Source organism: Oncorhynchus kisutch, linkage group LG17 (genome assembly GCF_002021735.2).
Source record: "Oncorhynchus kisutch isolate 150728-3 linkage group LG17, Okis_V2, whole genome shotgun sequence".
NCBI classification, from domain to species: Eukaryota; Metazoa; Chordata; class Actinopteri; order Salmoniformes; family Salmonidae; genus Oncorhynchus; species Oncorhynchus kisutch.
This window is the reverse complement of record NC_034190.2, coordinates 5,466,199-5,490,198: the sequence shown is the minus strand read 5'-3', so window position 1 is coordinate 5,490,198 and position 24,000 is coordinate 5,466,199. Positions and strand designations below refer to the sequence as shown.

General features: G+C 47.1%; 1 protein-coding gene across 5 annotated transcripts in view; it reads left to right on the top strand.

Moving 5' to 3' along the window:
* LOC116354507 (protein FAM49A) overlaps positions 1–24,000 on the top strand; it is a 135,832-nt gene that overhangs the window by 78,943 nt on the left and 32,889 nt on the right. The window contains exons 3-5 of one of the 5 annotated variants that reach the window (XM_031795025.1): positions 10,299–10,377; positions 12,654–12,733; positions 21,515–21,636. In XM_031795025.1, the coding sequence (XP_031650885.1) occupies positions 21,515–21,636 (122 nt within the window). In that variant the 5' untranslated portion in view covers positions 10,299–10,377; positions 12,654–12,733. Of the gene's footprint in view, positions 1–10,298; positions 10,378–12,653; positions 12,734–21,514; positions 21,651–24,000 lie in introns of all 5 variants that reach the window. The other 4 variants (XM_031795024.1, XM_031795028.1, XM_031795026.1 and 1 more) reach the window with 4 other exon arrangements.

Sequence of the window (24,000 nt, the reverse complement as noted above, 5' to 3'; positions counted from 1 at the left end):
TAGATATACTGTTAGACCTGCTATCAACAGAGAGTAGATATACTGTTAGACCTGCTATCAACAGACAGTAGATATACTGTTAGACCTGCTATCAACAGACAGTAGATATACTGTTAGACCTGCTATCAACAGTAGATATACTGTTAGACCTGCTATCAACAGACAGTAGATATACTGTTAGACCTGCTATCAACAGACAGTAGATATACTGTTAGACCTGCTATCAACAGTAGATCTACTGTTAGACCTGCTATCAACAGTAGATATACTGTCAGACCTGCTATCAACAGTAGATCTACTGTCAGACCTGCTATCAACAGTAGATCTACTGTTAGACCTGCTATCAACAGTAGATATACTGTTAGACCTGCTATCAACAGACAGTAGATATACTGTTAGACCTGCTATCAACAGACAGTAGATATACTGTTAGACCTGCTATCAACAGTAGATATACTGTCAGACCTGCTATCAACAGTAGATATACTGTCAGACCTGCTATCAACAGTAGATCTACTGTTAGACCTGCTATCAACAGTAGATATACTGTTAGACCTGCTATCAACAGACAGTAGATATACTGTTAGACCTGCTATCAACAGTAGATATACTGTCAGACCTGCTATCAACAGTAGATCTACTGTTAGACCTGCTATCAACAGTTGATATACTGTCAGACCTGCTATCAACAGTAGATCTACTGTTAGACCTGCTATCAACAGTAGATATACTGTTAGACCTGCTATCAACAGACAGTAGATATACTGTTAGACCTGCTATCAACAGACAGTAGATATACTGTTAGACATGCTATCAACAGTAGATCTACTGTTAGACCTGCTATCAACAGACAGTAGATATACTGTTAGACCTGCTATCAACAGAGAGTAGATATACAGTCAGACCTGCTATCAACAGTAGATCTACTGTTAGACCTGCTATCAACAGTAGATATACTGTTAGACCTGCTATCAACAGACAGTAGATATACTGTTAGACCTGCTATCAACAGTAGATATACTGTCAGACCTGCTATCAACAGTAGATCTACTGTTAGACCTGCTATCAACAGTAGATATACTGTCAGACCTGCTATCAACAGTAGATCTACTGTTAGACCTGCTATCAACAGTAGATATACTGTTAGACCTGCTATCAACAGACAGTAGATATACTGTTAGACCTGCTATCAACAGACAGTAGATATACTGTCAGACCTGCTATCAACAGACAGTAGAAATACTGTTAGACCTGCTATCAACAGACAGTAGATATACTGTTAGACCTGCTATCAACAGTAGATATACTGTTAGACCTGCTATCAACAGACAGTAGATATACTGTTAGACCTGCTATCAACAGTAGATATACTGTTAGACCTGCTATCAACAGTAGATCTACTGTTAGACCTGCTATCAACAGTAGATATACTGTTAGACCTGCTATCAACAGACAGTAGATATACTGTTAGACCTGCTATCAACAGTAGATATACTGTTAGACCTGCTATCAACAGTAGATCTACAGTTAGACCTGCTATCAACAGTAGATCTACTGTTAGACCTGCTATCAACAGACATTGATCTGAGAGCGGTTAGCTACATTTCGTGCCTCTGAAAACTGACCCAACATCTGCACGTTCTGTAGCATTTATATGGACAATGAACTGATTGATTGATCGATTCAATGATGATTGATTGATTGATTGATTAATCAATAGAGAGTTTCATTTTAACTGTGGATAATTCATCAATAAGGCATGGGGGGGTGTGGTAATGGCTAATATACCACAACTATGGCCTGTACACCACACAACGCAGAGTGCCTGGACACAGCCCTTAGCCGTGGGATACTGGCCATGTACCACAAACCTCCGAGGTGCCTTATTGCTATTATAAACTGGTTACCAACGTAATTAGAGTTGTAAATATATATGTTTTGTCATAAACATGGTATAAAGTCTTATATACCATGGCTTTTTTTAACCAATCAGCATTCAGGGCTTGAACCACACAGTTTATAAAGCCAGATGAACAATTAGGGGAGACAATAGGTCAGGAAAGGTGATTAGATGAGAGTAAGGTTCAAATAACACGGTTGCTACAACAATATAACATAGAAAAGCATGTATCTGTACTGTTAGTCTCTCTCTCTCCAGGTTGGGGTTAGTTCGACTGTTAGTCTCTCTCTCTCCTGGTTGGGGTTAGTTCTACTGTTAGTCTCTCTCTCTCCAGGTTGGGGTTAGTTCTACCGTTAGTCTCTCTCTCTCCAGGTTGGGGTTAGTTCTACTGTTAGTCTCTCTCTCTCCAGGTTGGGGTTAGTTCTACTGTTAGTCTATGTGTCTCCAGGTTGGGGTTAGTTCTACTGTTAGTCTCTCTCTCTCCAGGTTGGGGTTAGTTCTACTGTTAGTCTCTCTCTCTCCAGGTTGGGGTTAGTTCTACTGTTAGTCTCTCTCTCTCCAGGTTGGGGTTAGTTCTACTGTTAGTCTCTCTCTCTCCAGGTTGGGGTTAGTTCTACTGTTAGTCTCTCTCTCTCCAGGTTGGGGTTAGTTCTACTGTTAGTCTCTCTCTCTCCAGGTTAGGGTTAGTTCTACTGTTAGTCTCTCTCTCTCCAGGTTGGGGTTAGTTCTACTGTTAGTCTCTCTCTCTCCAGGTTGGGGTTAGTTCTACTGTTAGTCTCTCTCTCTCCAGGTTGGGGTTAGTTCTACTGTTAGTCTCTCTCTCTCCAGGTTGGGGTTAGTTCTACTGTTAGTCTCTCTCTCTCCAGGTTGGGGTTAGTTCTACTGTTAGTCTCTCTCTCTCCAGGTTGGGGTTAGTTCTACTGTTAGTCTCTCTCTCTCCAGGTTGGGGTTAGTTCTACTGTTAGTCTCTCTCTCTCCAGGTTGGGGTTAGTTCTACTGTTAGTCTCTCTCTCTCCAGGTTGGGGTTAGTTCTACTGTTAGTCTCTCTCTCTCCAGGTTGGGGTTAGTTCTACTGTTAGTCTCTCTCCCTCCAGGTTGGGGTTAGTTCTACTGTTAGTCTCTCTCTCTCCAGGTTGGGGTTAGTTCTACTGTTAGTCTCTCTCTCCAGGTTGGGGTTAGTTCTACTGTTAGTCTCTATCTCTCCAGGTTGGGGTTAGTTCTACTGTTAGTCTCTCTCTCTCCAGGTTGGGGTTAGTTCTACTGTTAGTCTCTCTCTCTCCAGGTTGGGGTTAGTTCTACTGTTAGTCTATGTGTCTCCAGGTTGGGGTTAGTTCTACTGTTAGTCTCTCTCTCTCCAGGTTGGGGTTAGTTCTACTGTTAGTCTATGTGTCTCCAGTCCAGGTTGGGGTTAGTTCTACTGTTAGTCTCTCTCTCTCCAGGTTGGGGTTAGTTCTACTGTTAGTCTCTCTCTCTCCAGGTTGGGGTTAGTTCTACTGTTTCTCTCTCTCTCTCCAGGTTGGGGTTAGTTCTACTGTTAGTCTCTCTCTCTCCAGGTTGGGGTTAGTTCTACTGTTAGTCTCTCTCTCTCCAGGTTGGGGTTAGTTCTACTGTTAGTCTCTCTCTCTCCAGGTTGGGGTTAGTTCTACTGTTAGTCTCTCTCTCTCCAGGTTGGGTTAGTTCTACTGTTAGTCTCTCTCTCTCCAGGTTGGGGTTAGTTCTACTGTTAGTCTCTCTCTCTCCAGGTTGGGGTTAGTTCTACTGTTAGTCTCTCTCTCTCCAGGTTGGGGTTAGTTCTACTGTTAGTCTCTCTCTCTCCAGGTTGGGGTTAGTTCTACTGTTAGTCTCTCTCTCTCCAGGTTGGGGTTAGTTCTACTGTTAGTCTCTCTCTCCAGGTTGGGGTTAGTTCTACTGTTAGTCTCTCTCTCTCCAGGTTGGGGTTAGTTCTACTGTTAGTCTCTCTCTCTCCAGGTTGGGGTTAGTTCTACTGTTAGTCTCTCTCTCTCCAGGTTGGGGTTAGTTCTACTGTTAGTCTCTCTCTCTCCAGGTTGAGGTTAGTTCTACTGTTAGTCTCTCTCTCTCCAGGTTGGGGTTAGATCTACTGTTAGTCTATGTGTCTCCAGTCCAGGTTGGGGTTAGTTCTACTGTTAGTCTCTCTCTCTCCAGGTTGGGGTTAGTTCTACTGTTAGTCTCTCTCTCTCCAGGTTGGGGTTAGTTCTACTGTTAGTCTCTCTCTCTCCAGGTTGGGGTTAGTTCTACTGTTAGTCTCTCTCTCTCCAGGTTGGGGTTAGTTCTACTGTTAGTCTCTCTCTCTCCAGGTTGGGGTTAGTTCTACTGTTAGTCTCTCTCTCTCCAGGTTGGGGTTAGATCTACTGTTAGTCTATGTGTCTCCAGTCCAGGTTGGGGTTAGTTCTACTGTTAGTCTCTCTCTCTCCAGGTTGGGGTTAGTTCTACTGTTAGTCTCTCTCTCTCCAGGTTGGGGTTAGTTCTACTGTTAGTCTCTCTCTCTCCAGGTTGGGGTTAGTTCTACTGTTAGTCTCTCTCTCTCCAGGTTGGGGTTAGTTCTACTGTTAGTCTCTCTCTCTCCAGGTTGGGGTTAGTTCTACTGTTAGTCTCTCTCTCTCCAGGTTGGGGTTAGTTCTACTGTTAGTCTATGTGTCTCCAGTCCAGGTTGGGGTTAGTTCTACTGTTAGTCTCTCTCTCTCCAGGTTGGGGTTAGTTCTACTGTTAGTCTCTCTCCCTCCAGGTTGGGGTTAGTTCTACTGTTAGTCTCTCTCTCTCCAGGTTGGGGTTAGTTCTACTGTTAGTCTCTCTCTCTCCAGGTTGGGGTTAGTTCTACTGTTAGTCTATGTGTCTCCAGGTTGGGGTTAGTTCTACTGTTAGTCTCTCTCTCTCCAGGTTGGGGTTAGTTCTACTGTTAGTCTCTCTCTCTCCAGGTTGGGGTTAGTTCTACTGTTTCTCTCTCTCTCTCCAGGTTGGGGTTAGTTCTACTGTTAGTCTCTCTCTCTCCAGGTTGAGGTTAGTTCTACTGTTAGTCTCTCTCTCTCCAGGTTGGGGTTAGATCTACTGTTAGTCTCTCTCTCTCCAAGTTGGGGTTAGTTCTACTGTTAGTCTCTCTCTCTCCAGGTTGGGGTTAGTTCTACTGTTAGTCTCTCTCTCTCCAGGTTGGGGTTAGTTCTACTGTTAGTCTATGTGTCTCCAGTCCAGGTTGGGGTTAGTTCTACTGTTAGTCTCTCTCTCTCCAGGTTGGGGTTAGTTCTACTATTAGTCTCTCTCTCTCCAGGTTGGGGTTAGTTCTACTGTTAGTCTCTCTCTCTCCAGGTTGGGGTTAGTTCTACTGTTAGTCTCTCTCTCTCCAGGTTGGGGTTAGTTCTACTGTTAGTCTATGTGTCTCCAGGTTGGGGTTAGTTCTACTGTTAGTCTATGTGTCTCCAGGTTGGGGTTAGTTCTACTGTTAGTCTCTCTCTCTCTCCAGGTTGGGGTTAGTTCTACTGTTAGTCTCTCTCTCTCCAGGTTGGGGTTAGTTCTACTGTTAGTCTCTCTCTCTCTCCAGGTTGGGGTTAGTTCTACTGTTAGTCTCTCTCTCTCCAGGTTGGGGTTAGATCTACTGTTAGTCTATGTGTCTCCAGTCCAGGTTGGGGTTAGTTCTACTGTTAGTCTCTCTCTCTCCAGGTTGGGGTTAGTTCTACTGTTAGTCTCTCTCTCTCCAGGTTGGGGTTAGTTCTACTGTTAGTCTCTCTCTCTCCAGGTTGGGGTTAGTTCTACTGTTAGTCTCTCTCTCTCCAGGTTGGGGTTAGTTCTACTGTTAGTCTCTCTCTCTCCAGGTTGGGGTTAGTTCTACTGTTAGTCTCTCTCTCTCCAGGTTGGGGTTAGTTCTACTGTTAGTCTCTCTCTCTCCAGGTTGGGGTTAGTTCTACTGTTAGTCTCTCTCTCTCCAGGTTGGGGTTAGTTCTACTGTTAGTCTATGTGTCTCCAGTCCAGGTTGGGGTTAGTTCTACTGTTAGTCTCTCTCTCTCCAGGTTGGGGTTAGTTCTACTGTTAGTCTCTCTCTCTCCAGGTTGGGGTTAGTTCTACTGTTAGTCTATGTGTCTCCAGGTTGGGGTTAGTTCTACTGTTAGTCTCTCTCTCTCCAGGTTGGGTTTAGTTCTACTGTTAGTCTCTCTCTCTCCAGGTTGGGGTTAGTTCTACTGTTAGTCTCTCTCTCTCCAGGTTGGGGTTAGTTCTACTGTTAGTCTCTCTCTCTCCAGGTTGGGGTTAGTTCTACTGTTAGTCTCTCTCTCTCCAGGTTGGGGTTAGTTCTACTGTTAGTCTATGTGTCTCCAGTCCAGGTTGGGGTTAGTTCTACTGTTAGTCTCTCTCTCTCCAGGTTGGGGTTAGTTCTACTGTTAGTCTATGTGACTCCAGGTTGGGGTTAGTTCTACTGTTAGTCTCTCTCTCTCCAGGTTGGGGTTAGTTCTACTGTTAGTCTCTCTCTACAGGTTGGGGTTAGTTCTACTGTTAGTCTATGTGTCTCCAGTCCAGGTTGGGGTTAGTTCTACTGTTAGTCTCTCTCTCTCTCCAGGTTGGGGTTAGTTCTACTGTTAGTCTCTCTCTCTCCAGGTTGGGGTTAGTTCTACTGTTAGTCTCTCTCTCTCCAGGTTGGGGTTAGTTCTACAGTTAGTCTCTCTCTCTCCAGGTTGGGGTTAGATCTACTGTTAGTCTATGTGTCTCCAGTCCAGGTTGGGGTTAGTTCTACTGTTAGTCTATGTGTCTCCAGTCCAGGTTGGGGTTAGTTCTACTGTTAGTCTCTCTCTCTCTCTCCAGGTTGGGGTTAGTTCTACTGTTAGTCTATGTGTCTCCAGTCCAGGTTGGGGTTAGTTCTACTGTTAGTCTATGTGTCTCCAGGTTGGGGTTAGTTCTAATGTTGGTCTATGTGTCTCCAGGTTGGGATTAGTTCTACTGTTAGTCTATGTGTCTACAGTCCAGGTTGGGGTTAGTTCTACTGTTAGTCTGTGTCTCAAGGTTGGGGTTAGTTCTACTGTTAGTCTCTCTCTCTCCAGGAGGTTGGGGTCAGTTCTACTGTTAGTCTATGTGCCTCCAGGTTGGGGTTAGTTCTACTGTTAGTCTATGTGTCTCCAGTCCAGGTTGGGGTTAGTTCTACTGTTAGTCTGTGTCTCCAGGTTGGGGTTAGTTCTACTGTTAGTCTCTCTCTCTCCAGGAGGTTGGGGTTAGTTCTACTGTTAGTCTCGCTCTCTCTCCAGGTTGTGGTTAGTTCTACTGTTAGTCTATGTGCCTCCAGGTTGGGGTTAGTTCTACTGTTAGTCTATGTGTCTCTAGGTTGGGGTTAGTTCTACTGGTAGTCTATGTGTCTCCAGGTTGGGGTTAGTTCTACTGTTAGTCTCTCTCTCTCCAGGTTGGGGTTAGTTCTACTGTTAGTCTCTCTCTCTCCAGGAGGTTGGGGTTAGTTCTACTGTTAGTCTCGCTCTCTCTCCAGGTTGGGGTTAGTTCTACTGTTAGTCTATGTGTCTACAGTCCAGGTTGGGGTTAGTTCTACTGTTAGTCTATGTGTCTCTAGGTTGGGGTTAGTTCTACTGTTAGTCTATGTGTCTCCAGGTTGGGTTTAGTTCTACTGTTAGTCTCTCTCTCTCCAGGTTGGGGTTAGTTCTACTGTTAGTCTCTCTCTCTCCAGCAGGTTGGGGTTAGTTCTACTGTTAGTCTCGCTCTCTCTCCAGGTTGGGGTTAGTTCTACTGTTAGTCTATGTGCCTCCAGGTTGGGGTTAGTTCTACTGTTAGTCTCTCTCTCTCCAGGTTGGGGTTAGATCTACTGTTAGTCTATGTGTCTCCAGTCCAGGTTGGGGTTAGTTCTACTGTTAGTCTATGTGTCTCCAGTCCAGGTTGGGGTTAGTTCTACTGTTAGTCTCTCTCTCTCTCTCCAGGTTGGGGTTAGTTCTACTGTTAGTCTATGTGTCTCCAGTCCAGGTTGGGGTTAGTTCTACTGTTAGTCTATGTGTCTCCAGGTTGGGGTTAGTTCTAATGTTGGTCTATGTGTCTCCAGGTTGGGATTAGTTCTACTGTTAGTCTATGTGTCTACAGTCCAGGTTGGGGTTAGTTCTACTGTTAGTCTGTGTCTCAAGGTTGGGGTTAGTTCTACTGTTAGTCTCTCTCTCTCCAGGAGGTTGGGGTCAGTTCTACTGTTAGTCTATGTGCCTCCAGGTTGGGGTTAGTTCTACTGTTAGTCTATGTGTCTCCAGTCCAGGTTGGGGTTAGTTCTACTGTTAGTCTGTGTCTCCATGTTGGGGTTAGTTCTACTGTTAGTCTCTCTCTCTCCAGGAGGTTGGGGTTAGTTCTACTGTTAGTCTCGCTCTCTCTCCAGGTTGTGGTTAGTTCTACTGTTAGTCTATGTGCCTCCAGGTTGGGGTTAGTTCTACTGTTAGTCTATGTGTCTCTAGGTTGGGGTTAGTTCTACTGGTAGTCTATGTGTCTCCAGGTTGGGGTTAGTTCTACTGTTAGTCTCTCTCTCTCCAGGTTGGGGTTAGTTCTACTGTTAGTCTCTCTCTCTCCAGGAGGTTGGGGTTAGTTCTACTGTTAGTCTCGCTCTCTCTCCAGGTTGGGGTTAGTTCTACTGTTAGTCTATGTGTCTACAGTCCAGGTTGGGGTTAGTTCTACTGTTAGTCTATGTGTCTCTAGGTTGGGGTTAGTTCTACTGTTAGTCTATGTGTCTCCAGGTTGGGTTTAGTTCTACTGTTAGTCTCTCTCTCTCCAGGTTGGGGTTAGTTCTACTGTTAGTCTCTCTCTCTCCAGCAGGTTGGGGTTAGTTCTACTGTTAGTCTCGCTCTCTCTCCAGGTTGGGGTTAGTTCTACTGTTAGTCTATGTGCCTCCAGGTTGGGGTTAGTTCTACTGTTAGTCTCTCTCTCTCCAGGTTGGGGTTAGTTCTACTGTTAGTCTATGTGTCTCCAGTCCAGGTTGGGGTTAGTTCTACTGTTAGTCTCTCTCTCTCCAGGTTGGGGTTAGTTCTACTGTTAGTCTATGTGACTCCAGGTTGGGGTTAGTTCTACTGTTAGTCTCTCTCTCTCCAGGTTGGGGTTAGTTCTACTGTTAGTCTCTCTCTCTCCAGGTTGGGGTTAGTTCTACTGTTAGTCTATGTGTCTCCAGTCCAGGTTGGGGTTAGTTCTACTGTTAGTCTCTCTCTCTCTCCAGGTTGGGGTTAGTTCTACTGTTAGTCTCTCTCTCTCCAGGTTGGGGTTAGTTCTACTGTTAGTCTCTCTCTCTCCAGGTTGGGGTTAGTTCTACTGTTAGTCTCTCTCTCTCCAGGTTGGGGTTAGATCTACTGTTAGTCTATGTGTCTCCAGTCCAGGTTGGGGTTAGTTCTACTGTTAGTCTATGTGTCTCCAGGTTGGGGTTAGTTCTAATGTTGGTCTATGTGTCTCCAGGTTGGGATTAGTTCTACTGTTAGTCTATGTGTCTACAGTCCAGGTTGGGGTTAGTTCTACTGTTAGTCTGTGTCTCAAGGTTGGGGTTAGTTCTACTGTTAGTCTCTCTCTCTCCAGGAGGTTGGGGTCAGTTCTACTGTTAGTCTATGTGCCTCCAGGTTGGGGTTAGTTCTACTGTTAGTCTATGTGTCTCCAGTCCAGGTTGGGGTTAGTTCTACTGTTAGTCTGTGTCTCCAGGTTGGGGTTAGTTCTACTGTCAGTCTCTCTCTCTCCAGGAGGTTGGGGTTAGTTCTACTGTTAGTCTCGCTCTCTCTCCAGGTTGTGGTTAGTTCTACTGTTAGTCTATGTGCCTCCAGGTTGGGGTTAGTTCTACTGTTAGTCTATGTGTCTCTAGGTTGGGGTTAGTTCTACTGGTAGTCTCTCTCTCTCCAGGTTGGGGTTAGTTCTACTGTTAGTCTCTCTCTCTCCAGGAGGTTGGGGTTAGTTCTACTGTTAGTCTCGCTCTCTCTCCAGGTTGGGGTTAGTTCTACTGTTAGTCTATGTGTCTACAGTCCAGGTTGGGGTTAGTTCTACTGTTAGTCTATGTGTCTCTAGGTTGGGGTTAGTTCTACTGTTAGTCTATGTGTCTCCAGGTTGGGTTTAGTTCTACTGTTAGTCTCTCTCTCTCCAGGTTGGGGTTAGTTCTACTGTTAGTCTCTCTCTCTCTCCAGGTTGGGGTTAGTTCTACTGTTAGTCTATGTGCCTCCAGGTTGGGGTTAGTTCTACTGTTAGTCTCTCTCTCTCCAGGTTGGGGTTAGTTCTACTGTTAGTCTCTCTCTCTCCAGGAGGTTGGGGTTAGTTCTACTGTTAGTCTCGCTCTCTCTCCAGGTTGGGGTTAGTTCTACTGTTAGTCTATGTGCCTCCAGGTTGCGGTTAGTTCTACTGTTAGTCTATGTGTCTACAGTCCAGGTTGGGGTTAGTTCTACTGTATGTCTATCTCTCTCCTGTCCAGGTTGCAGCCATGGGGAACCTCATTAAGGTCCTTGGCAAGGATTTAGAAAACTGTCCACATTTTTTCCTGGACTTTGAAAGTAAGTGAGCGCTGTTATGTGCATGCATATGTATGTGTTTTTGACGTCTGTATCGGTGTGTGATGCAGGGTGGAGGTCAGAGGTGAAGGATGGGGTTTTAGATGTGGGTTGATGTTCTCATGGTGTGTTGGAGTGTCGTTGTGTGGTGTTTGTCATGTTCAGAAACTCTCTACCCTCACTCATTCTTGGACCTACTGAACTGAACCAATCAGTCCTCATAAGTCCCATGTCCATGATCCCTTTGTAGTTTAGTTCATCTTTAATTAAAGTTGACATCACAATAAAAAGAGGATAGTGGAGATAGTTCAGATGTACCCAGCAGCCCTCCAGAACTGAGAAGCTGGACAGATGTACCCAGCAGCCCTCCAGAACTGAGAAGCTGGACAGATGTACCCAGCAGCCCTCCAGAACTGAGAATCTGGACAGATGTACCCAGCAGCCCTCCAGAACTGAGAAGCTGGACAGATGTACCCAGCAGCCCTCCAGAACTGAGAAGCTGGACAGACGTACCCAGCAGCCCTCCAGTACTGAGAAGCTGGACAGATGTACCCAGCAGCCCTCCAGAACTGAGAAGCTGGACAGATGTACCCAGCAGCCCTCCAGTACTGAGAAGCTGGACAGATGTACCCAGCAGCCCTCCAGTACTGAGAAGCTGGACAGACGTACCCAGCAGCCCTCCAGTACTGAGAAGCTGGACAGATGTACCCAGCAGTTCTCCAGTACTGAGAAGCTGGACAGACGTACCCAGCAGCCCTCCAGTACTGAGAAGCTGGACAGATGTACCCAGCAGCCCTCCAGAACTGAGAAGCTGGACAGACGTACCCAGCAGCCCTCCAGTACTGAGAAGCTGGACAGATGTACCCAGCAGCCCTCCAGTACTGAGAAGCTGGACAGATGTACCCAGCAGCCCTCCAGAACTGAGAAGCTGGACAGATGTACCCAGCAGCCCTCCAGTACTGAGAAGCTGGACAGATGTACCCAGCAGCCCTCCAGTACTGAGAAGCTGGACAGACGTACCCAGCAGCCCTCCAGAACTGAGAAGCTGGACAGATGTACCCAGCAGCCCTCCAGTACTGAGAAGCTGGACAGATGTACCCAGCAGCCCTCCAGTACTGAGAAGCTGGACAGACGTACCCAGCAGCCCTCCAGTACTGAGAAGCTGGACAGATGTACCCAGCAGCCCTCCAGTACTGAGAAGCTGGACAGATGTACCCAGCAGCCCTCCAGTACTGAGAAGCTGGACAGACGTACCCAGCAGCCCTCCAGTACTGAGAAGCTGGACAGATGTACCCAGCAGTTCTCCAGTACTGAGAAGCTGGACAGACGTACCCAGCAGCCCTCCAGTACTGAGAAGCTGGACAGATGTACCCAGCAGCCCTCCAGAACTGAGAAGCTGGACAGACGTACCCAGCAGCCCTCCAGTACTGAGAAGCTGGACAGATGTACCCAGCAGCCCTCCAGTACTGAGAAGCTGGACAGATGTACCCAGCAGCCCTCCAGAACTGAGAAGCTGGACAGACGTACCCAGCAGCCCTCCAGTACTGAGAAGCTGGACAGATGTACCCAGCAGCCCTCCAGTACTGAGAAGCTGGACAGATGTACCCAGCAGCCCTCCAGAACTGAGAAGCTGGACAGATGTACCCAGCAGCCCTCCAGTACTGAGAAGCTGGACAGATGTACCCAGCAGCCCTCCAGTACTGAGAAGCTGGACAGACGTACCCAGCAGCCCTCCAGAACTGAGAAGCTGGACAGATGTACCCAGCAGCCCTCCAGTACTGAGAAGCTGGACAGATGTACCCAGCAGCCCTCCAGTACTGAGCTGCTGGACAGACGTACCCAGCAGCCCTCCAGTACTGAGAAGCTGGACAGATGTACCCAGCAGCCCTCCAGTACTGAGAAGCTGGACAGATGTACCCAGCAGCCCTCCAGTACTGAGAAGCTGGAGAGACGTACCCAGCAGCCCTCCAGTACTGAGAAGCTGGACAGACGTACCCAGCAGCCCCCAGTACTGAGAAGCTGGACAGACGTACCCAGCAGTTCTCCAGTACTGAGAAGCTGGACAGCAGAGAGCTAGAAGAAAACTAAACAGAGTGAGATGGGAGAGAGTGATCTGTCTGTCCACGTTGCCATGCAAACACCACCCACAACCACAACATACCTGGGCGGAGTATGCCACCATCACACCCGACCAACCCACCCACACCACACACACACGTCCCTCACACCTCCCCCTCATCATCCACACACACTCCTCTTCTCCCCTCTCTCTGTTCTAGGAGACTCATGGGTAACCTCCTGAAAGTGCTGGCTTGCTCCGAACTAGAGCATGGCCCAATAGTTTTCCTTGACTTTGAACGTGAGACCATCCTCTTTTTATTTATTTTCTTCTCTGTTTTTCTATTTTCTTTTGTCTTAGTTTTAGTTCTTCCTTCATTCTGTCCATGTGTTGTTTGTCATCTACCTGTAGTCTTCCTCCTCCTCTCCTCCTCCATGTTTCTCTCCTCAGTCGTCACCTTACACTCCATTGTTTCAGCTCAAGAGAAAGGGGAAAGAGGGGGATACCTAGTCAGTTGTCTAACTGAATATATTCAACTGAAATGTGTCTTCCACATTTAACCCAACTCCTCTGAGGTTGGTCTTCATATGTAATAACTCATCTGGTGTTATATGATAAGACTAGTAATGAGAAGACTAGTAATGAGAAGACTAGTAATGTGAAAACTAGTTATGAGAAGACTAGTAATGTGAAGACTAGTTATGTGAAGACTAGTAATGAGAAGACTAGTTATGAGAAGACTAGTAATGTGAAGACTAGTAATGTGAAGATTAGTTATGAGAAGACTAGTTATGAGAAGACTAGTAATGTTTAGACTAGTAATGTGAAGACTAGTAATGTGAAGACTAGTTATGAGAAGACTAGTTATGTCAAGACTAGTAATGTGAAGACTAGTAATGAGAAGACTAGCAATGTGAAGACTAGTTATGTGAAGACTAGTTATGTGAAGACTAGTTATGTGAAGACTAGTAATGTGAAGACTAGTAATGTGAAGACTAGTAATGTGAAGACTAGTTATGTGAAGACTAGTTATGTGAAGACTAGTTATGAGAAGACTAGTCATGAGAAGACTAGTAATGTGAAGACTAGTTATGAGAAGACTAGTAATGTGAAGACTAGTTATGTGAAGACCAGTAATGTGAAGACTAGTTATGTGAAGACTAGTATAAGCAAGAAGCCAGAATATGGCTACTACTAATTCAAATTGTATCCAGATTTTAAGATTGGAATCAGGCCCTTGCTTTTCTCTTGTTGCTATGAGATAAAGATGTCTTGCAGCCTCAGACCATCTATATCTATCTTCTCGCTATGAGATAAAGATGTCTTGCAGCCTCAGACCATCTATATCTATCTTCTCGCTATGAGATAAAGATGTCTTGCAGCCTCAGACCATCTATATCTATCTTCTTGCTATGAGATAAAGATGTCTTACAGCCTCAGACCATCTCTATCTAGCCACCCCTCTCTTCTTACCACTGTGCAATGCTGTCGGATGAGCGTGTGAGAGTGTGTGCATGTGTTTATGTTTAAAATCTGGTGTGTGCGTGAGTGTGTGTGCCAGAGGATGCTGGTAGGAGGAGCTATAGGAGGAAGGTCTCATCGTAATGGCTGGAATGGAATTAAATGGAACTAAGTTAGACGTGTGGTTTCCATGAGTCTGATACTGTTCCATGAATTCTATTCCAGCCATCACAATGAGTCCGTCCAACTATGACTCCTCCCGGCAGCCTCCTGTGGCGTTCATATGCCTGTTTGTGTGTGTATGGGGGGCAGCGAGGGTCGTTTACAAGATAACCGCCTCCATCCTCGCCTTCCATCTTTCCACACTGACCTCTAACATTTAACTTCCTGCCTTCCTTCCTTCCTTCCTGCCTTCTCCAAAGTTCCCCCTGTTTATTAACAGAAATGTTTCCTTCCACTGGTCGATTCTGTTATAGATCCTATGGAAGAGGGAGAGCCCACTGCTAGAGAGAAAGGGATGTTTGTCCTAAAGCAGAGTAAATCCCCTCTCTACAGTAGCACTGTACTCTCCTGCTCCGGTGAGAGGCAGAAGTCACCTCTGTCACACAGATGAAAGCTTGAGTTAACAATAACACAGACCAAAGCTAAAGACCTACTCCATAACCTATAACTGTAATAATTCACCTTCATCTAGAATAAAACAAAGCATCGACACAATAACTCATCTAAACAGGGTCAACTCCATTACACACCAATAAACATACACCAGGGATACGGGGCATCTCCATTACAAAACAAACAACATAGACCAGGGATATAGGTCAACTCCATTACAAAACAAACAACATAGACCAGGGATATGAGTCAACTCCATTACAAACCAAACAACATAGACCAGGGATATGAGTCAACTCCATTACAAACCAAACAACATAGACCAGGGATACGGGCCAACTCCATTACAAACCAAACAACAGACCAGGGATATAGGTCAACTCCATTACAAACCAAACAACATAGACCAGGGATATAGGTTAACTCCATTACAAACCAAACAACATAGACCAGGGATATAGGTCAACTCCATTACAAACCAAACATCATAGACCAGGGATATGGGTCAACTCCATTACAAACCAAACAACATGGACCAGTAATATAGGTCAACTCCATTACAAACCAAACAACACAGACCAGGGATATAGGTCAACTCCATTACAAACAAAACAACATAGACCAGGGATATGAGTCAACTCCATTACAAACAGAACAACATAGACCAGGGATATAGGTCAACTCCATTACAAACAAAACAACATAGACCAGGGATATGAGTCAACTCCATTACAAACAAAACAACAGACAAGGATATAGGTCAACTCCATTACAAACAAACATAGACCAGGGATATAGGTCAACTCCATTACAAACAAAACAACATAGACCAGGGATATGAGTCAACTCCATTACAAACAAAACAACACAGACCAGGGATATAGGTCAACTCTATTACAAACCAAACAACATAGACCAGGGATATAGGTCAACTCCATTACAAACCAAACAACATGGACCAGGGATATAGGTAAACTCCATTACAAACAAAACAACATAGACCAGGGATATGAGTCAACTCAATTACAAACCAATCAACATAGACCAGAGATATGGGTCAACACCATTACAAACCAAACAACACAGGCCAGGGATATAGGTCAACTCCATTACAAACAAAACAACATAGACCAGGGATATGAGTCAACTCCATTACAAACCAAACAACATAGACCAGGGATATAGGTCAACTCCATTACAAATCAAACAACATAGACCAGGGATATAGGTCAACTCCATTACAAACCAAACATCATAGGCCAGGGATATAGGTCAACTCCATTACAAACCAATCAACACAGACCAGTAATATAGGTCAACTCCATTACAAACCAAACAACACAGACCAGGGATATAGGTCAACTCCATTACAAACAAACATAGACCAGGGATATAGGTCAACTCCATTACAAACAAAACAACATAGACCAGGGATATGAGTCAACTCCATTACAAACAAAACAACACAGACCAGGGATATAGGTCAACTCTATTACAAACCAAACAACATGGACCAGGGATATAGGTAAACTCCATTACAAACAAAACAACATAGACCAGGGATATGAGTCAACTCAATTACAAACCAATCAACATAGACCAGAGATATGGGTCAACACCATTACAAACCAAACAACATAGACCAGGAATATGGGTCAATTCCATTACAAACCAAACAACATAGACCAGGGATATAGTTCAACTCCATTACAAACCAAACAACATAGACCAGGGATATGGGTCAACTCCATTACAAACCAAACAACATAGACCAGGGATATAGGTTAACTCCATTACAAACCAAACAACATAGACCAGGGATATAGGTCAACTCCATTACAAACCAAACATCATAGACCAGGGATATGGGTCAACTCCATTACAAACCAAACAACATGGACCAGGGATACGGGTCAACAACAGGGAAGTGTATCCTAGGATAATTAAACAGACGTTATTAACAGCTCCTTTGTGTATGTGATGAGAGTGTGAGGCGTTCCAACGCAGGAGTGGATTCATGGAGCAGAGAGCACAGGTGTCTCTGAATCCCTGAAAATTACAACAACAAAATGGCCACAACATCCGCTGAACACAAACATGAACAAACAGACACTGTCAAGTGTTTATCAGAGTCCGAAAACGAGTATGCGTAATAGTTGGCAGGGTTCGATTATATTGGACTGTTGGTTTTCATTCCTTTTGGATTCGTCAGCGCTATTTTTATCTACCTGTCGCTACCTTCAAGTGGCTGGAGCTGTGGGGAGGTGCACGTTAGGGCTGTGTGTGTGTGTGTGTTTGTGTGTCCCCCACGGATGGATGGTCACAATTTAACTATGTCACGCCGGACTGTCGCTTCTGCGGACTCTGAATTAGTTATTTCGCCTCTTGCCGTCAGCATAAGTTATCCCCTGCCTGTCCCGTTTAGTCACTGACACACACACACACACACACACACACACACACACACACACACAGTTGGTAGAGCATGGCACTTGCAACTCCAAGGGCCATGGGTTCGATTCCCAAAAGGGACCACCAGTATGAACAAATATCTTTTTAATAAAAAAATTTTAATGTAAAATTAGCAACAGAAAAAAAAGCCTACAGTACAGTGATTGAGAGGCAACGTGTGTGTACTTTAATTTTGGCTGTTCAGCTGATCTGGCTACGACCTTTGGATGAGAGACAAAATAGAAGAAGATGTATGTGAACTCCATTTGGCAGTTCACATACACTACCCACAATCCTCCTCTGGATATGAAAGGCCATTTCTAAATGTGGATCTCTGTGACGTAGAAGCGTAGAGGGAGACAATGCTATAGGAACACATCAGGCTGACGCAGGGCAAAAAAAAAAAATGCTGTATTGTGAATTAAGCAACACTATTCCCTACAGCTCTCACCCTCTCTGTGCCCACACACACTCTCTCTCTCTCTCTCTCTCTCTCTCTCCCCCCCCCCCACTCCCACAGCCCCTCTTTCCACCTCTCTTTCTCCACCATATGGATCTTTCTTTGCTGTCTCTACTTGGATTGTTCTTCCTGTTCCTGTCCTCTCTCTCTCTTTCCTATATCTCGTCCCATCCATCTCTCTCTCTCTTTCCTATATCTCGTCCCATCCATCCATCCCTCTCTTTCCTATATCTCGTCCCATCCATCTATCCCTCTCTTTCCTATATCTCGTCCCATCCATCCATTTCTCTCTCTTCTTATATCTCATCCCATCCATCCATCTCTCTCTCTTCTTATATCTCGTCCCATCCATCCATCCCTCTCTTTCCTATATCTCGTCCCATCCATCTATCCCTCTCTTTCCTATATCTCGTCCCATCCATCCATTTCTCTCTCTTCTTATATCTCATCCCATCCATCCATCTCTCTCTCTTCTTATATCTCGTCCCATCCATCCATCTCTCTCTCTTTCCTATATCTCGTCCCATCCATCCATCTCTCTCTCTTTCCTATATCTCGTCCCTTCCATCCATCTCTCGCTCTTTCCTATATCTCGTCCCTTCCATCCATCTCTCTCTCTTTCCTATATCTCGTCCCTTCCATCCATCTCTCTCGCTTTCCTATATCTCATCCCTTCCATCCATCTCTCTCTCTTTCCTATATCTCGTCCCTTCCATCCATCTCTCTCTCTTTCCTATATCTCGTCCCATCCATCCATCTCTCTCTTCTTATATCTCGTCCCTTCCATCCATCTCTCTCTCTTCTTATATCTCGTCCCATCCATCCATCTCTCTCTCTTTCCTATATCTCGTCCCATCCATCCATCTCTCTCTCTTCTTATATCTCGTCCCATCCATCCATCTCTCTCTCTTTCCTATATCTCGTCCCATCCATCCATCTCTCTCTCTTCTTATATCTCGTCCCTTCCATCCATCTCTCTCTCTTCTTATATCTCGTCCCATCCATCCATCTCTCTCTCTTCTTATATCTCGTCCCATCCATCCATTTCTCTCTCTTCTTATATCTCGTCCCATCCATCCATCTCTCTCTCTTCTTATATCTCGTCCCATCCATCCATCTCTCTCTCTTTCCTATATCTCGTCCCATCCATCCATCTCTCTCTTTCTCTCCCCCTCCCCCTCTCTCCCTTCCTCTGACCAGCTGCTGGCCGGGCATGCATACAGCAGATTGATTGGTCAGACCTTTCCTGTTCTGTTTAATCTGGGGGATCGTTTAAATCGGGCCTGGCCAACCCCAGAGTCCTGACTGCTTCGTGATAGTCAGCGACAACACAGGTCTAGGACTAAACATCCTTTAGAACACCGTTCCTACAGGAATTGGAAAGTCAAATTCAAGGATTCCAGGGTCTTTTTCATTCACATTTTCAAGAACCTTAAGATATACAATTGTATAATTTATATAATTATAGATATAAGCCCCCCCCCCCCATAAAAAGCATGCAAAAAGTATTTTATAAAAGTAGGCAATTTAAGCCTCATCAATGCATAACTGTAATACATTTTATTCCACCTTTATTCCACCTTTATTCCACCTTTATTTCACCTTTATTCAGCCTTTATTCTGCCTTTATTTCACCTTTATTTCACCTTTATTTCACCTTTATTCAACCTTTATTCAACCTTTATTTAACTAGGCAAGTCAGCTATGAAGAAATCCTTATTTACAATGACAACCTCCCAAGAGGCAGAAGGCCTCCTGCAGGAAAGGGGGGGGGGGGGGGGGTGGCTGGGACACATTCTTTTTTTAAAGAATCAACAAAAAATATAATGCAAAACACACATCACGACAAGAGAGACACCACAACACTACGTAAAGAGACCTAAGACAACAACACAACACTACGTAAAGAGACCTAAGACAACAACACAACACTACGTAAAGAGACCTAAGACAACACCACAACACTACGTAAAGAGACCTAAGACAACACCACAACACTACGTAAAGAGACCTAAGACAACACCACAACACTACGTAAAAAGACGTAAGACAACAACACAACACTACGTAAAGAGACCTAAGACAACAACACAACACTACGTAAAGAGAGAGACCTACAGCGACAACAACAGTCAGGGGTGATACGATATCACTACGTAAAGAGACCTAAGACAACAACACAACACTACGTAAAGAGACCTAAGACAACAACACAACACTACGTAAAGAGACCTAAGACAACAACACAACACTACGTAAAGAGAGAGACCTACAGCGACAACAACAGTCAGGGGTGATACGATATCACTACGTAAAGAGACCTAAGACAACAACACAACACTACGTAAAGAGACCTAAGACAACAACACAACACTACGTAAAGAGACCTAAGACAACAACACAACACTACGTAAAGAGAGAGACCTACAGCGACAACAACAGTCAGGGGTGATACGATATCACTACGTAAAGAGACCTAAGACAACAACACAACACTACGTAAAGAGACCTAAGACAACAACACAACACTACGTAAAGAGACCTAAGACAACAACACAACACTACGTAAAGAGACCTAAGACAACAACACAACACTACGTAAAGAGACCTAAGACAACAACACAACACTACGTAAAGAGAGAGACCTACAGCGACAACAACAGTCAGGGGTGATACGATATCACTACGTAAAGAGACCTAAGAGAACAACACAACACTACGTAAAGAGACCTAAGACAACAACACAACACTAAGTAAAGAGAGAGACCTACAGCGACAACAACAGTCAGGGGTGATACGATATCACTACGTAAAGAGACCTAAGACAACAACACAACACTACGTAAAGAGACCTAAGACAACAACACAACACTAAGTAAAGAGAGAGACCTACAGCGACAACAACAGTCAGGGGTGATACGATATCACTGACATCATATCACAACAACCCAAGCTTTAGGTCGTGCTTCCCTGACTCCTGTGTGTGACAGAGCTGATTAACTAGCTTATTCCAATTGTACTGAGACCAACTATATTAATTCACCTCGAAAAGGGGGGGTGCAGATCCTTGACCTGACATGTGAACATGTAACTCAAACGTCAAGTAGCAAATGAACCAGTCTGCTGACATACATGAAGAATTCAATGACAATCCAAACATTTTGACACTTTTTAGACACAACTCTTCACAGGAAATATGTCGAACGTAGAAGGAGAAGTGACACAAAAGTGTGAACAAATATCAAATCAAACTAAAATGTTATTGGTCACATACACATGGTTAGCAGATGTTAACCCCCCCCCCCCCTCTGGGACAGGACTGTCTAATCCACTGTAGTAGTGGAGGTACTGTACAGACACATATCTCATGTCAAGACCTGGACCTCTGCGGCATGTAGTGACTGTACAGATATATATTTATATTGCAAAGATCTTCGTGCTAATTCTCTTTCAATCCTCATCCTCCCTCGGTCACTAAACACCCTTCCTCTTACTCCCCTTTCACCCCCAACCCATCCTATAAACCGAACCCCAATCCCCCCCCCCCCCCCCCTACACACACACACCCGGTCCTATAACCTAAACCCCAATCCCCCCCCTCACACACTCTGTCCTATAACCTAAACCCCAATTCCCCCCCCCCACACATCCTGTCCTATAACCTAAACCCCAATTCCCCCCCCCCACACACACCCTGTCCTATAACCTAAACCCCAATTCCCCCCCCCCCCCCCCACACACCCTGTCCTATAACCTAAACCTCAATTCTCCCCCCCACACACCCTGTCCTATAACCTAAACCTCAATTCTCCCCCCCACACACCCTGTCCTATAACCTAAACCCCAATTCCCCCCCCACACACCCTGTCCTATAACCTAAACCCAACCCCCCCCCCCCCACACCCTGTCCTATAACCTAAACCCCAATCCCCCCCAAAACACCCTGTCCTATAACCTAAACCCCAAATCCCCACACATACCCTGTCCCACTCTCCTCTCCAAAATTAAACTTCCCATAATGCTCCTCTCTACTCTCAACCCCAACCCTACCCTCCAAAACTCCATGTCCCATCATGCTCCTCTCCCTCCTCCAGATGCTCAGCCTACGGAGGCAGAGACGGCTGTATGGAACCAGGTCAGTGCTGTGCTGGAGGAGGCCCACGGCATCCTGGCTGAACTACAGTCGTACAACGGGGCGGGACAGGAGATACGAGAGGTGAGGGGAGGGGTGTGTGTGTGTGTGTGTGTGTGTGTGTGTGTGTAGGGAGGGAGGGGGGGGTAGGAGATACGAGAGGTGAGGGGAGGGGTGTGTGTGGGGGGGGGACAGGAGATACGAGAGGGGAGGGGTGTGTGAGGAGGGGGGGCAGGACAGGAGATACGAGAGGTGAGGGGAGGGGTGTGTGAGGAGGGGGGGGGACAGGAGATACGAGAGGTGAGGGGAGGGGCGTGTGTGTGTGTGTAGGGCGGGGGGAGGAGAGGAGATACGAGAGGTGAGGGGAGGGGCGTGTGTGTGTAGGGAGGGGGGAGGAGAGGAGATACGAGAGGTGAGGGGAGGGGCGTGTGTGTGTAGGGAGGGGGGAGGAGAGGAGATACGAGAGGTGAGGGGAGGGGCGTGTGTGTGTAGGGAGGGGGGAGGAGAGGAGATACGAGAGGTGAGGGGAGAGGTGTGTGTGTGTAGGGAGGGGGGAGGAGAGGAGATACGAGAGGTGAGGGGAGGGGCGTGTGTGTGTAGGGAGGGGGGAGGAGAGGAGATACGAGAGGTGAGGGGAGGGGCGTGTGTGTGTAGGGAGGGGGGAGGAGAGGAGATACGAGAGGTGAGGGGAGGGGCGTGTGTGTGTAGGGAGGGGGGAGGAGAGGAGATACGAGAGGTGAGGGGAGGGTGTGTGTGTGTAGGGAGGGGGGAGGAGAGGAGATACGAGAGGTGAGGGGAGGGGCGTGTGAGGAGGGGGGGGGGACAGGAGATACGAGAGGTGAGGGGAGGGGTGTGTGTGTGTAGGGAGGGGGGAGGAGAGGAGATACGAGAGGTGAGGGGAGGGGCGTGTGAGGAGGGGGGGGGGACAGGAGATACGAGAGGTGAGGGGAGGGGCGTGTGAGGAGGGGGGGGGGGACAGGAGATACGAGAGGTGAGGGGAGGGGTGTGTGTGTGTAGGGAGGGGGGACAGGAGATACGAGAGGTGAGGGGAGGGGTGTGTGTGTGTAGGGAGGGGGGACAGGAGATACGAGAGGTGAGGGGAGGGGCGTGTGTGTGTAGGGAGGGGGGAGGAGAGGAGATACGAGAGGTGAGGGGAGGGGCGTGTGAGGAGGGGGGGGGGACAGGAGATACGAGAGGTGAGGGGAGGGGTGTGTGTGTGTAGGGAGGGGGGACAGGAGATACGAGAGGTGAGGGGAGGGGTGTGTGTGTGTAGGGAGGGGGGACAGGAGATACGAGAGGTGAGGGGAGGGGCGTGTGTGTGTAGGGAGGGGGGAGGAGAGGAGATACGAGAGGTGAGGGGAGGGGTGTGTGTGTGTAGGGAGGGGGGAGGAGAGGAGATACGAGAGGTGAGGGGAGGGGTGTGTGTGTGTAGGGAGGGGGGAGGAGAGGAGATACGAGAGGTGAGGGGAGGGGTGTGTGTGTGTAGGGAGGGGGGGGACAGGAGATACGAGAGGTGAGGGGAGGGGTGTGTGTGTGTAGGGAGGGGGGAGGAGAGGAGATACGAGAGGTGAGGGGAGGGGTGTGTGTGTGTAGGGAGGGGGGAGGAGAGGAGATACGAGAGGTGAGGGGAGGGGCGTGTGTGTGTAGGGAGGGGGGAGGAGAGGAGATACGAGAGGTGAGGGGAGGGGTGTGTGTGTGTAGGGAGGGGGAGGAGAGGAGATACGAGAGGTGAGGGGAGGGGCGTGTGAGGAGGGGGGGGGGACAGGAGATACGAGAGGTGAGGGGAGGGGTGTGTGTGTGTAGGGAGGGGGGAGGACAGGAGATACGAGAGGTGAGGGGAGGGGTGTGTGTGTGTAGGGAGGGGGAGGAGAGGAGATACGAGAGGTGAGGGGAGGGGTGTGTGTGTGTAGGGAGGGGGAGGAGAGGAGATACGAGAGGTGAGGGGAGGGGTGTGTGAGGAGGGGGGGGGGACAGGAGATACGAGAGGTGAGGGGAGGGGTGTGTGTGTGTAGGGAGGGGGACAGGAGATACGAGAGGTGAGGGGAGGGGTGTGTGTGTGTAGGGCGGGGGGAGGAGAGGAGATACGAGAGGTGAGGGGAGGGGCGTGTGTGTGTAGGGCGGGGGAGGAGAGGAGATACGAGAGGTGAGGGGAGGGGTGTGTGTGTGTAGGGAGGGGGGAGGAGAGGAGATACGAGAGGTGAGGGGAGGGGTGTGTGTGTGTAGGGAGGGGGGAGGAGAGGAGATACGAGAGGTGAGGGGAGGGGTGTGTGTGTGTAGGGAGGGGGGAGGAGAGGAGATACGAGAGGTGAGGGGAGGGGCGTGTGTGTGTAGGGAGGGGGGGAGGAGAGGAGATACGAGAGGTGAGGGGAGGGGTGTGTGTGTGTAGGGAGGGGGGAGGAGAGGAGATACGAGAGGTGAGGGGAGGGGCGTGTGTGTGTAGGGAGGGGG